This window comes from Tyto alba, unplaced genomic scaffold (assembly GCF_018691265.1).
Source record: "Tyto alba isolate M040663 unplaced genomic scaffold, T.alba_DEE_v4.0 Super-Scaffold_41, whole genome shotgun sequence".
Lineage (NCBI taxonomy): Eukaryota > Metazoa > Chordata > Aves > Strigiformes > Tytonidae > Tyto > Tyto alba.
In genome coordinates this window covers 4,429,977-4,444,547 of record NW_024881317.1, presented here as the reverse complement: position 1 = coordinate 4,444,547, position 14,571 = coordinate 4,429,977, and the positions used below count along the sequence as shown (strand labels likewise).

The 14,571-nt window shown below is 35.6% G+C and overlaps 1 protein-coding gene across 10 annotated transcripts in view; it reads left to right on the top strand.

Moving 5' to 3' along the window:
• Nucleotides 1-14,571, top strand: part of MEF2A (myocyte enhancer factor 2A) — a 56,841-nt gene that overhangs the window by 2,830 nt on the left and 39,440 nt on the right. For all 10 annotated transcript variants that reach the window (XM_032994382.2, XM_032994379.2, XM_032994381.2 and 7 more), the window contains exon 2: nucleotides 3,190-3,393. In XM_032994382.2, the coding sequence (XP_032850273.1) occupies nucleotides 3,190-3,393 (204 nt within the window). The remainder of the gene's footprint in view (nucleotides 1-3,189; nucleotides 3,394-14,571) is intronic.

Genomic DNA, 14,571 nt, shown 5'->3' with positions numbered 1-14,571 from the left:
TGTTTAGGTTTTTTTGATTGGAAGAATGAGTAGAATGGGATAGAGCCTTGCCTGCAGAGCAAATTCATATAATTTATGTGGGAAGAAAAGCTATTGTTTTATCAGAAGCATCTTATTTCTGATGGGATTGTATGTGAGCTCAAAACAGAATATATAGACCATTGCTCTGGGGGATTACAATTGTCATGAGACTGTCATTGTATTATTAATTAAGCAGTCTTATCTGCTTGAATGAGCTGCAGGACATTTATCTTCATTAAGCTGAGGAGAATAAAGTACAGTAAATTAGATATCAAAGGAGTTCAATCTTGCTGCCTTTGCTTTCTCCTCCTCACCCATTTTTTGCTAAGCAATGTTAGAATAGTGCTGAGGAAGCCATTGGCCTGCAATAAAGATACATATTTTTGTTTTTAGTGTGGTCCTAAATGGCAATGAAAAAGAAAAGAGTAATTTGAAGAACTAATATTCTGCTTTCTGTGTTATTAAATGAAAACTGAGTTTATAATAACCTATTTGCATTGAAGGAAGGCTTGGAGTCCAGTGGTATGGGGATTTGTGCTAAGCACTGTCCAAACACAAAGTGGGAAATTGATGCTAGCTGGAAATCTCACAAGTAAAAAAAAATCTCACAAGTAGCCTTACAATAGGCGAGAGAGATACCATTTCAGTAGAGAAGTTAAGATCCTCTTTCCAGGATCATCATGTGGTTCCTCAGTGGAATTAAGACTTCAGTCTCTTCATTTAATGACTTCTTAAAGTAACAGAGTACACACACAGCTTGTTAATGATGCCTGTTTCCTGACAAAAACTGAACAGTAGTACCTGTTTATACCTGCTCATACTCAGGTAATAATCTCTTAAATATCTTGTAATTGAAGTATAAGAACAATAACAACTATTTAAAACATGATTTAAGAAAACCACAGTTTCCCCAGATCCCCAGAGGAACCCAGACAAAGTAATTCTTAATGTCCCGTCCAAGACAGGATAAATAAATCCCAAGTGTTCTGAAAGAAGGCATGGGTAAAGTGACACGACTGCTAGGAGACTTTACACATCTGTTTTTAAAAAGCAGCTGTATTGTGTTATATGTGGATAGTAAAATTTCCACCTACGTTTGGAAAAAAGTACAGACTAGTAAAACCTACATTTTTACTTGGTCAACTCGTTGAATTGATAACTGAAAATAAAATACTAACAGAAGATGCATTAAGCTAAAGTCTTGTCCTACTAATGTACTGTAATTGTTAAACAGTAAGTAGGCAAAAAGATCTTGTTACCCTAGTTGAACCTTGAATGTGTTACAGCACTCTTATATAAAATTGTTTGAGATAGTGCTGAACCTTAATGGAGCTTCTCACCAAACGTGCTTTGAAAGGGTTGAATAAAAAGATTATGGTAAGTACTCACTTTTCATCTGAACACAGATTATTCAAGCCTCGCAAAAGGCTCTGTGATTAGGGGTCTTTAAACCTAAGAAGTTACTTAGTTATAAACACTGCACAGGAATTTAGATGGAACTGTGGTTATCATAAAATGCCAGGCATTCCATATTCTCATCTTTCTAGGTCTCTGTTTATTACCTCCGTTCCTACTGTGGCTAAGTGTTAACAATCCAGGTTTTCAAAAATCAGAGGCACAGTGTGTTTTTGGGGTAGGGGACACAAGTTAAAACAGGTTGGTTTGGTTGTGGTTTTTTTTTTTTTTTTTTTTTTGTTGGACACAGATACTGTTTTATAGCTGGAGAGGAATCTCGGGTCCGCAGTACCTTTGCAAACATTTGTGGTGGAAGAGCAAAGTATGCATATACTGTTTTACTCATGTTTTATTTTCAGCATGCTATGTGCACAGTGTTGTTAGTATATCTGTCTACATCCCTCTGAGACTATGTGGTGGGAAGGATAGTATATATTTTGTCTTATGGATAGTATTAAAAATGTAATATGCATGAGAGATTCATCTCTGGAAAAAAGCCTTGAGGTGTGTATACACAGAATTTTCCCATCCATTTTCCAAAAACTTGATGAACACCTTGGTAATTAACATACGAAACTCTAGAAACCCATAAAACAGGTATGATTGTTTCTTGTGTTTTACTTTGTTCCTATCTCGAAAAAGTGTAGTGTCTGTTGTCTGTTAAACGTGTAGGGCCTGTAGGTCACTTGCTTGTCACAGAGGCATATACTTTGAATTGTAATATAGGGGTATGAATATGGCCATAGACAGAGGTCTTCCATTGAACACTGAAGCTCAGATTAAAAAAATAGCATCTTCATTTAAAAGATCTTAGGACATGAACTTCATAGTAGTGGATGAAGTGCGTTTTTGAGACACTTAGGACATTTAGTGAAAATACTGTCCTTTAAGAAAAATTGGCCTTAGCATCACACCTGTGTTTGATTCAACTTGACATTGGAGACATTGATACTCTTGTATCCTTAACTAACTGAAATCTTGTGAAAGGAATAATTTTTTAAAACTTTTTTTTTCCTACTTAGTGGTGATTTTTATAACTGTCTGTCTGTCTTCACTGATGGGCAAATGCTCCTTTGTGATGGTCTATAATGGATTTATTTCCCCACAGCAGTTCTGATTGGACAGAATGATCGCTTCATGATGTTTCCAAGTGGCAGAAAACAACTTAAACCATCTAGTCAGGCTCACTTATACTTTTAATAGCAACAAAATAAGAATATTTCTTAGCATTGCATAATTAGAAGTCATTTTATGTAGTGACAGTGTTACTTCCATTGATATTGCTGTTTTATTCAATTTTATTAGGATTAAAGTTGTGAGTAACTTGTAAACTACTTACAGAATAACTAATCATCACAGAAGAAAATTTTGTGATACTTTGAAAGTCAGTGTTGGTTGAAGAGGAATTATGGGTAGAGGATCTTACAAGCTTTAACTCTCATTGGAGGTTACATACCAGTGGAAGAGTTGGGGGAGTATAATTGTTTAGCTTAGTCTGATATAGAGCATTGGCCCTAAAAATGACACCCAAATATGATAGACAATTCTTCTGTTAACTGAACACTTGTACAAGCTTATGTTGCTTGTTAGTAGGAATGATGTAGGCTCAATTGGTATATTCATTGAATGCTTGATGATAGTCCTTCAAACCCTTGTCATGTGTGTTTTTTTTTTTTTTTTTTTTTTAATAAATCATTATTCTTTCTTCTCTAGGTCACCTTTACAAAGAGGAAGTTTGGATTAATGAAGAAGGCATATGAGTTGAGTGTACTCTGTGACTGTGAAATAGCACTCATCATTTTTAACAGCTCTAACAAACTCTTTCAGTATGCCAGCACTGATATGGACAAAGTTCTACTTAAATACACAGAATACAACGAGCCCCATGAAAGCAGAACCAACTCAGATATTGTTGAGGTAACAATTTGAAAAGACACATCAGTTTTCTTATCTCCTTAATACTTCAAATATAGAACAATACAGAGTATTTTAAGATATTTTAACCAAATGTATTTAATAGCTTGAAAACCTTGTCATAAAATGTAAACTACTGCTTTTAGTCTGGTTTCTCTAAGGCACTAAGTTGACTTTACAGCCATGTTGTTTTCCCATCTGCCCTCTACCCCCTGCCAGTTTCTGGGAAACATGTTTGATTTCAACCATGTTTGGCAATGGAAATAGAGGTGTGAAAGATGGTTTTTCTTCTTGGGGGTTAGGGAGGGGGGAAGTGTTCAAGGTTTATGTGGAGAAAAAATTAATTGGATGGAGAATGAGGTCCAGAGTGCCCTCAGCCTGACAAACAGTTACGGTTGGTCCCTTTTCTCTTCTGAGGTAATAGACATAGACATTTTACCAGTCAAAGGCTGCACACAGATTGAATCAGCCACAGCCTGTGCTGCCCCTTGTTCAGCCAAAAAAAAACACAACAAAAAAGTGAATCTATGGAGCAAATGAACTTAATTAAATTTGCTGTCCAGTCACTCTCAGATAAAACACAGCAGTAGATTGACTGCAGTTTCTGCAGTAATAGTATAGCGTGAATATATTTTCTCAAAGGTATTGGTTTCGTCTACTTTTATTATGCTTGTGCTTTAAATAGATATTCTTCCAGTACATAATTTCTAAAGTAGGTGCAGTAGAAATCAAGGATTTTCTTGGCAACTCAAGCCTTTATGTACTGTAACTGCATTTCAGATAAGTCATGTCTCCAGTAGTCCTGTAAATAGACCAGAACAGGTGGCGTTTAATTTAAATTCTGAAGTTGTCTCCTGAACAAATGCCTTGCTTTTTAGGAATGATTTAGGAATAGTGATTAGCCTTGTATAGCTGAAGAGTGTTATCGCCAAGGGGATCATGGAATACAGGGAGGATACTAGCTGATCTTGTAAAGAAACTTTCAAGAAAAAATCAGGTTGACAAAACTGAGAAACAGACAAATGCCTTATTTCTTTTTGAGAAGACTGTCTGCTAATTTGTCAGCTGCCTTTTATGATTAGAAAGAAAATCTTCCCAACCTCTGTCTTCAGCATTGAGTACTAATGAGAGAGATAATACAAGCTTTGAACAGTTGAAGGAGTATTGCTTAGTCACTGATTAGTATAAATAAGGGAATAGCCGCTGCAGAGGAAGGGAAAACCTAATTCTTTCAAGATGAGCTTTTGATTGTGACAGACATGAACTTGAGATAGGGATGGAAGCAAGTCAGTTAGCCAGACCAATTTTTGTTCTGCATCTGAGGCCTCTTTGTATTATGACTTGTGGTTATAGTGCTTCTGCACAAGGACTAAGAAACTCTTCCAAAATAATTTCTACACAGGGCTGCCTGTAGTTTTTTGTCGTCTTTTTTTTTTTTTTTGTGTGTGTGTGTGTTGTTTTTTCTTTTTTTTTCCCCCAGTGTCAAGTGTTTGACCCCTGACAGCCACATAAAAAGGTGCATTTAGTACCCAAGTGCATGTATGGTTTCTCTTCTGGGAGAACATGCAAGGACTCATCTGCCAATTCTTTCTAATTTTCCTCCATAAGTTTGCTGTGTTATACTAGTGTGGGATTTGGGACTTCACTCTTATTTTTCAAATATAATACAATTTAGGAGTGCATCTCCCAGTCTCTTTAGATTAGCCCTCTGCACTCTTTAGTCTGCTTGAAATGTTTTGGGCTTCTTCTTTCGCTTTCTTCGGAAAAAGTTACTTAGCCAGAGAGGGGAGTGTACACCTTTTTTCAGGGAAAATACTTTGTTTAAGTTTATGTCAAGTTTTTGGCTGGGAAGGTTAAATCAGTAGGATGAAATATTTACAGGTTCAATGTATGTATGGTAGAGTGGTGTTTTCTCTCGGTTGGATTCCAGGAAGAAAAATTGTATTTCAGAGAGATACTGTGCAGTTTCGTTTTTTGCAACTGATTGCATTTCAGATTTGCTCCATCTGTGTGGTAACTTTGTAGTCTACTAGCTATTGTTTTTAGGCAATTAAGAGAGGTCATTCATGGTTGGGTTTGGATGGTTTGCTTCCCACTGTAAGTACATAATGTCTTGAATTTAGAAAAATATTTCTTTTCAGTGGAAAATTATCTACTTTTTTGCATTACAACAGAACTGAATGAGTTCAGTGGAGGATATGATGTGCTTTGGAGCAGATAGACTGACAGGTACAGCATAGGTAGGGAGCAACATGGGAGAAGAGGTGAGATAGGAGAGAATAAGACTCCTGTATTTAAGCAGTAGCAAGTTGCCAGAAGCTCACTGCTTCATGTAATGTCAGCACTGACAGATGCTTGTGGCATGATAGAGGTGAATTTACAGCACCAGCATTTTGGAAACATTCTGAAAGAGCAATGTAAAATAGCTTCTCTTTATTGTACCTATGTGGAAATACTATTTTAACATTCATAAATTATAAACACACACACCCCCACACCCAAACAACTAAAAATCTGTCAAATGTACACTAAGCCAATTTAGAATAAGTAATTTCAGGTTGTGGGGTTTTTTGTCTTTTTTTTTTGATTGGTTGGTTGTTTTTTGGTTTTGCTGTGCTAGAAGGAAAGATAATTCTATGCAGTTCAGAAGCTGTATAAGGGAAGAAACAAGTCTACTGTTACTTTCAGTACTGGAGAGATGGCAATGCTGTAAATGATTAAGTGAGATTGATGAGACGTCTTCCCCCTATAGTTGCCTCCTGTTCAATTCTGGCAGAGGAATTGCTTTTTTATGCCCAGAGCTTGGTGTCTTCTGTTGCTGCTGGAACACTTGTATGAAAACATAGTGGGAGGGAGAGCACAGGCATCTTAAATGAATACTAGAATTTTTTTTGATGCATGCCCTTATGTCTGTCACTGTACATGTTACTGCAGATGTGAAAGCTCTGTTGCTGTCCTGTCCCTGTTCTTTTCTAACTTTTTTGTCCCTTCTATGTGTTCTTGTTGGTCCCATTTTTCTTTTTAATTTCTGTTGATATTTCCTTGTTCTTCTTCCCCTCCCTTTTTTTTTTCACCATTTAATTTCTAAACAGTTTATCAGTAAATTGTTGTTGTCTTTACCTGTTTCTTGCCATTGGGTTTTTGTCATCATAATGTCTTTTCTTTTGTAGCTACTTGGTAACTAGTAACTGATACTGGTTTGTAAGGAATATGTTTTTTCAGTCATTTCAGCCATAATCATAGATTTATGAAGAGTTGGAATTAGAAGTTAAAGAATTTAATTTTAATGTAAGCTTAGTATTCTAACTATCAGTAGTCTACCTGGGGATGGTCCATTCCCTGCCATTTCGTACTCTTAAAATTAAGGGAGAATATATTGTAACAGATGGCCTATAACCAGTTTTAAAGGATAATCTGTGTGGCATTTTAGAGTTGGAAGTCAACCTTTGTGAGCTTTGACTTTTTTGCTGTTTAAATCTGGTTTACACCATTGGAAAAAAAGAAGTGAATAAGGAAAACAGGATTGTTTGAGACACTCAAAATCTTCAGAACATACAGGGGTCTGTGAAATAACTTCCTTGATTAGCAGATCAGGAACAATTGGTCTAATGGGTTTTTTAGATTAATTTCTGCATCCTTCTGAAATATGGAAGGTAAACACAGCAGGTGATGTGAGGACAGTGAAACTTCACTTGTGATTGCTGATCTCCTGACTTTTTAGTAAAAGGCAGTTACTCAAGAGGTGGTGAGTATATGGTTTCCTTTAAGCCTTATGAAAAGGAAAAAAATATATCTTGTGTTGAAATTCCAAAATAACCTTTTCATACGATTTCAGAAATATAAATTGTCATTCAAAAAAAAAATCTTTGATGTTTCTTGCTCTTGGACAATATGGTCCTTTTCACATCAGATGAGAGAGATTTTGTTCTGTTGTACAATAAGGTTTTATTTGTCTTTTTTTTTTTTTTATAGTTGCTTGAGTGAAAGCTAGTGCTCTTGCACAGGTTAGATGGACCATATAGGGATATTGAAAAAAGTAACATTTTCATTCAGTGTGTGTTCTGAATTCTTGAAATACTAGGATCATGTATTTAGTTTTACAAAGCCATAATGACACACTTGAAGGTTTTTACACTGAAGTACTATCTGTGATTTGAAGGACTTGCTGCAAGTGTTACAGCATTTGATGCTTTAATGTTCATGGACTTTTTTTCTGTAACACATTATTCTTGGCAAGTAATTACTTTTCCTAAAGAAAGAAGTAGAATACTTCCACAGAGTAAAATGTGAAGAATTTCAGATTTTATCAGGTTTAAAGGAAAAAGGGAAAATGAACAGGCACTCATACTCAGTCTTCTTTAGTGTAGGGCATGTTAAGATTATTACAGATTATCTATAAAGTAACATTTCCATGTTGGATCTTTCTGTCCCTCATGAGGGCCTCAAAAAGCAACAGTTGTTAAGTTGTTCCCTCTCTTCCAGCCTTGTTTTTTGTGGGAGTCAGAGGCTGAAGACAGGATTTTTTTTGCCTATTTAGCTCAATTTTTTAATCTCTTTTCCATATTTTGATGTTCCTTGAGTGGTATAGCAAAACAGGGTTTATTTCACCTATTCTTGGCTGTGGGTGGGTGTGCACATTCCATCATATCATCAAATTGAGGTGATTTGATTTTTAGGAGCCTAAAATGTGACCTACTTTGCTGGTTGGCGTCTGTGCCCATGGGAATTTTGTATAGGTGTCAGCTAATGAGCCTCTTCTGTGCTGTATAGTTTAATGGTGTTTTCAATATAGTATTATGTGCTGTATAAGGCTTAGGTTATACCCCAAATTTTGACAGCTGTCCTTGAAATATGCAGTAATTCATAATAAAAATAATAACTAAAAAGTATAAAAAGAAATCTGTCCTAAACTATATAATGTAATTACTGTAAACATACTCATCCCTGTGAAAAGACTACTGTATTGGAATAATCATAATTGTTTCTTGGTGTAAGTTACAACAAGTGATTTGGATGTTTGTATTAAATCTCAACATAGAAAATGCTGACTCTAATAGGAAGCAACGTTTGTGATGGCTTGGTGTGATAGTGGTCATGTCAGAGTTTTGACAGAAACAAGACATAAAGCAGGTAAATGTACCTGCTACTGTTTACAGTGGCGTAAATAAGCCAGTTTAATCTTATAGAAGCTATATTCAGTGCATCATCTTGCATTAAAATACAAACTGGGCATTCTATTTCTCTGCCTTTTCACAAAATTGTAATGAAGAGCTGTTGCAGGAGCAATGCATGTTCTTTAGTCATAGACATATATAGTATCAGAGATGTGATTGTCAGATCATAGCTTTGAGTAAGCATGTAGAGCTCATCTGCGCATGTAGAGCCTGCAGCATAAAGAAGCAGATGCATCTCCACAGCCAGATGGAGCATATGCCAAGAGACAAGCGTAACAGTGTGGGGAGCATAAACAGAAAAGTTGGTGTTGAAACACTATTTTTATAAACCAAAAGCTTTTTGGTTTTGTTGTGTGTGTTTTTTTTTTTTTTTTTTTTAAAAAAATCCAGTTTTGTCCACCTCCCCATCATTGCTGCTTTTCCAGGCTTTGGATTACCAACATGTGTTTTGAACTGTTACTGGTGTGTCATACGGTGTAGTAGTTTGTTAACCATGGGATGTTATGGTAGTTTGGTAGCACTTGAATTCGTTTATAGCTTTTTTAAAAAAAATTTGGGTGAACTTCATAGGAAATTAAAGATCTGGGAATTGTATCTCAATATGCATAGGTGAATACATACAGAACTAGATGAGAAAGACATTTAGGTAATTGATCCTGTTTCTTTCTTTAGACGATACCTGGTGTATGCAACTAGATATGCATTTGGCAAGCAGTTTGGGTTTCCATATTTTTCTGTTCAAAGCTAAAAAGTAAGAGGGAGGAAACTGGATCACATCCTTGAAAAATATATTTTTTTTGAAATGTTTCATAAGAGAAGTTACATGGTAAGTCTTTAAACATATTTTTTAAAAGGAAGAGAGTGCTCTACAACCAGCTTCAGATGAAAATGAAAACTAATGCTTAGTGTAAGTGACTAAAAATCTCCAAATTTACATGAAATATCAACACAACTTTATAGATACCCAGATAGTGCTGAGAAGCGATGCCATGGATGTTGATGGATAGACACACACTAGAGACTGTAGGAAGACTGACAATGCTGATTAGTTAACGTTGTTTTGCATTCCTTCATATTTGATAGCTGGATAATTACTAAAAGTGGGCTAGACTTAGGAGGAAAAAAAGCAAAAAAGCAAAAATCTTTGGGCTGATAAAGGAATACATATGAATACTGTGAATAGTATTATCATGTGTTCTTGTTGTTTGGACATCTTGCTTTGGTCTCCAAATAGCATGGACCACACTGGAAATAAGTGGTATGCATTTAAAAGACGGAAGAAGCTTAAAAATGGTTTCAGTGAAGTAAGGAAATGACTTTGTAATCTGCTCGTGATGCTGAGAAAATGTAGGCATTATTGGACTTGATTTGCTCAATGATTATGTAAATGTAATTATACTGCATGTAACATTTCAAATAATTTGAGACTGCACACAAGTGCTTTTGAGACATTTTAAGGAGGTGATTGAGGAGGATTTATGTATGGTTAAGGACTAAAATCTCACGTTTACTTTACCTTAAAAAGAGAAAAATGCATGAAAACTGAAGTGGTCTGAAATATGATTAATCAGAAACTTAGATATATAAAAATATATGTGTATATGTATGTATAATAGCTTGAATTTGTTTGATATAAACCTGTCTTGTAAACAGGTTATGCGTGGGGGCTTTATTTCCCACTCAGGGTTCAGGAAGAAACAGCTTCCTTGAAAATTTAATAATCTGGTCAATGTAGCAAATATCTATTTTGAATATAGTGACAGAAGACACCTTTGTTTTGTGCTGAGCAAAACAATTACTACTTATAATGGTGTCTCTCTCTGTCTCTTCTTTCTCCTTTTTTTTCTTTTTTCCCCTTAAAATTTGGGAGATTAGGTTCAACACTTAAAGTTGTTTTACTTGAGCGATTTACTCTAATTTTTCAAACTTTGCATTTGGTAATATTGTTCTACTTAAAAATATTCTTTGGCTATGCTGAAATTGCTTTGGGCGTACTGGTGACTAATGTTGATGTGCCTTTTTTTAAACAACAGATTGTTGGTGACTTTACGAAAGCTGACAGTGGTAGAAAAAAGTTTTTGTTCCTAGTTCATGTCATTTTGTTTTCCTTCATTTCTGATATTTAAACAATTGCCGGAAGTAGGTTAGACTTAATTTTTTTTAAAAGCAGCTTTGGCTTGCCTGCAAAGAATCTAAAGCTACACTTTACTGATGTCTAAACCAGTGATTAAATTCAGTGTTTTAGGGTTAAGAATGCTAGACAACTTCTGCTTCTTAAAACAGTGCTGATGTTCTAAACTTACCATATTGTACTGGTATTCTGAATTTTGATGAATTCCAGCTTTAGTCACTATATATGAAGTTTGTTCAGAATGCATCTTCATATATATGTTTCTGAAGCCTCTTGTTAATAATGGTTGTGCTTAGCTGTTCTATTACCACTAGTAATTCTGTGTAGTTTCAGTTCAGGTTGCTCTCTGTCCTACAACAGAGTTGTCCTGTAACAACTATCCTATAGTCCTATAACAGTCATACTAATGAGATTGTTTTAAAGCTGTGAAAGGAAATTTGCTGTGATATTCTCCTTATTTTTTAATAAACTAACAGAAAAAGATAATAATTTAACTGATGAATGACAGCTTACTTGACTGTACATCAGTAGAATCTCAAATTGAATCAGATAGTTCTTCAGGAGGCTGTCCTGCTGTGAGGACCAGAATATTAAATCTCTATCAAATATTAGTAGAGGGCTACTGTCTACCAAAAACTCCACAGAAGTAACTTTGAAATAGGTGATGTGGATGTATTTTAAGAACCAAGATAACTTTGTATTTCATCTAGAAGACACACCAAGAGTTTGAGTTGGTTGTAAGAGCATGTTTTTGTCTTGGAGAATTTCCACCCCCCACCCCATTTATGTTGTTCATTCCCCTGTAAAGAGGGATTGATTTCATAGGTCCAAATATCATTAGTCAAAAGAAAACACGTAAATCTTTCCTGTCCTCATTAAAAGCTATCAGTATTTTGACCTGGTTGTCTTAATGGTTAATTGTCCTGGGAGCTAGATGCTTGGCCATTGTTTTAAATTGTGTTTGTATATCAAAGACCATTTCTTCCCCTCCTTTTCCACCTCCTCTTGAGAAAACAGCTAATATACTAAACTTTCTCCCTTCTCCTTCCTGCCTCCATCAAATGCTGTTAACTTTTTTCCTGAATTTCACATGAAACCCAGAATAACAATAAATAGATGTAGCTTAATAGATACAGTGAATGCATTGTTATAAGTCATGGTTTGGAAGAAGCAGGTTCTAAGCAGAGCTGGAGTAGTGTTTATTGGGGCATTTAGGTAGCAATTACTCTAAGCATAGATAACCATTTTCTTTAAAACAATTTAAAGCATGGCTTGATTCAGTTCCCATCCCTACCCGCATATGTAGGAATGAGCTACTCATGATCAGTAAAATTCCCAGAGATGTGCTTTAGTTCTAAGAACAGCTCTGAAAGTGACAGGCATGACTGTGGGCATGACTGTTCGGCGTCCTGTCCTGCCAGTCAGTGGTATAAGCCTGTCATTGTAATCCTAAAATGTAGACTGTATCTAAACAGAAAGTAGTACTATTTAAAGGTTCTTTCCTCAGTTTCTAGTGGTAACATGAGTTGTTAATATTTCAGTTTAGATGATGTAAAAATTTTATAAATGTCTCACTGAACTCCAGAAATATTTACCATTAAAGATAGAAATAGCTAACAGTACTAATGAATATTTTGGATTCTAATTGCATAATATTAACTACTTTTGGTTTGTGTGATTTTTGTGCTTTCCTTTGCAGTGTGCAGTATCTAGATGTAATTAGAATAAATCAAAATATTCAACAGCCCAAAGCAGTAAGAGCAGAACTTGTTTTCACTGTATTCATGTAACTTACCAAGATGAGTTATGAATGAAGAGAACTTTTGCTTTTTCTCATTTTACTGCAGAAAACTTAGGTTGTTGTGTTTTTGAATGAGGCCTTGTGATGTAAAACTTGTCATTAGGTGGAATCTGTCTTAATTTTTTGAGCTTATGGCTATTGTAAGCATTTCTCAACGTTTCCTAGGAAAACTACACTTGACTTTGGTTTATATTGCAAATTAGCAGATAGTAATATCATATTTACTCTACCCTTCCTCACAGATTTTGAGTTCTGAACTATAGAAGCTAAAATGTGTCAAATGTATCTTGATTTTACAAACGTCTAAGACATTCTCAAGTGGAGTAGCAGAGTGTTTTGAGAGATTTGTTAAGGGTCCATCTTGCATCTGGGATTCTCTGGCCCATGAAGGTTTGTTGGAGTGATTCCTACATCCTATACCTCTTACTTACCATCCTTGTTTAGAAGAAAAGGGCTATCAAGGCTCCATATTTATATATTTGTTTGTAGTACAGACTTGAATAACACATTGGAACTTAATGAAAGCAGATTTTTTTTTTTTAATATTGCATATAGCTTTTATTCTTGGTGAATAACACATACCTCTCATTCTCTTTTTAGACTGTTTTTAGTATTTATTTAAATAGGCACTACATAAAAACAGTGATTCTCCTCTGTTATGAAGTCCTGTATTTATTTCCCAGCTGTGCAAGTGATGTTTTTCCAACTGATTCTGCAGTGTGTTCGGAGAACGTTTTTAGTTTTGAAATTTATAGGGCAGACACACAAAGTCCAGTTCTCACACCTACTGCTCGGAAATGCATATCAAAGATCTGGTTCTGGATTAAGCTGTTCTGGAGATGTTGTGTTAAGCAGGGTTGAAAATTGACTCCAAGAAAATCTGTAACAGCTCACTGCTTGTTAATGTGTGAGTTCATGCAGGCAGTCACACAAAGACATAATTATTCACTTGTATTAGCAAGTTCTTCAAGCTGTGCTGGTCTCGTGTTCTGCAGCCCTTGTGTTGCTGCAGAATTTGGTGCTTTTGAAATTCTGTATTGACAGTTAAAGAGTATATTTTTACTTTGCAATTTCCAAGCGAGTACCATGACATCTGTTAATCAAGAGTGACTGACTTTACACAAGCTGTGCATGGAGAGAATAGACCCCAGAACAATGCATCTCCTAGAACTACAGCAAGATAAATAACAGTTCTTTCTGATGATACTCTTGATTTCAGTGGAGAGTTTATGTAACTCCAGATTTTGACTTCCAAGCTCATGGGTTTGGTAGTCTTTTCAGCTGTCAGCCCAGCCAATCTGACAGGGATTAACTGCCTTGCAGAAGGAACAGCAGAAGTGCTAGCTTCTTGGTCATGGCTGTTCATCAACCAGTATTTTAGCATAAACTGTCAAAAAGGAGGGAGAGCATTTTCTGTAGGATGCTTCATTCCTAGTTGCCTTTTAGGACCTCAGGATGTTTACATGCTGTGTTTCTGTTGAGAAGTTTCTAATAGTTTGCTTTTGAGTGATCTTAATGTTTGGGCCTTAAACTGATGGGGCTTCTGCAGAAGACGGCTGGGGGAATCTCTAGCCTCCAAGAAAAAATGCCCTAGATCTTCATATTGTTACAAAATCTCCCAAGCATATAACCAGCATGTGGGTGTAATGAGATACTTCTGATCATATGATGGAGATTGCGATTTGTTCATTGTTGGTGTTTTACTGCAAGCAAGCTGTCTAGGCTGTAATATTCTCAACACTTATCTGAACAAAGGACTTTATGTTGATCCTTTCACCTGGTATATTTTGCATAATATCTGTTCTATCACATGAATAAAGTATTTATGGTGGTAGCTCTTGTGGTACAGACCTATGAATCTCCTAACAGCCCTTACTCTATCATATCATTCTTGTTCTTCATAATACTTTCAAATCCGTACACAGACAGTGTTAATGTCTCTGAATTGTGGGTGATAGTAATTGCATCTTGTTAATGTCATATCAGTTATGTAATATTTCATGTGGGAGCTTACATGTCTGTAATTTATAATATAGACTATGGAATGCTAGTTAAGTTAAATTGGCAGTATTGTA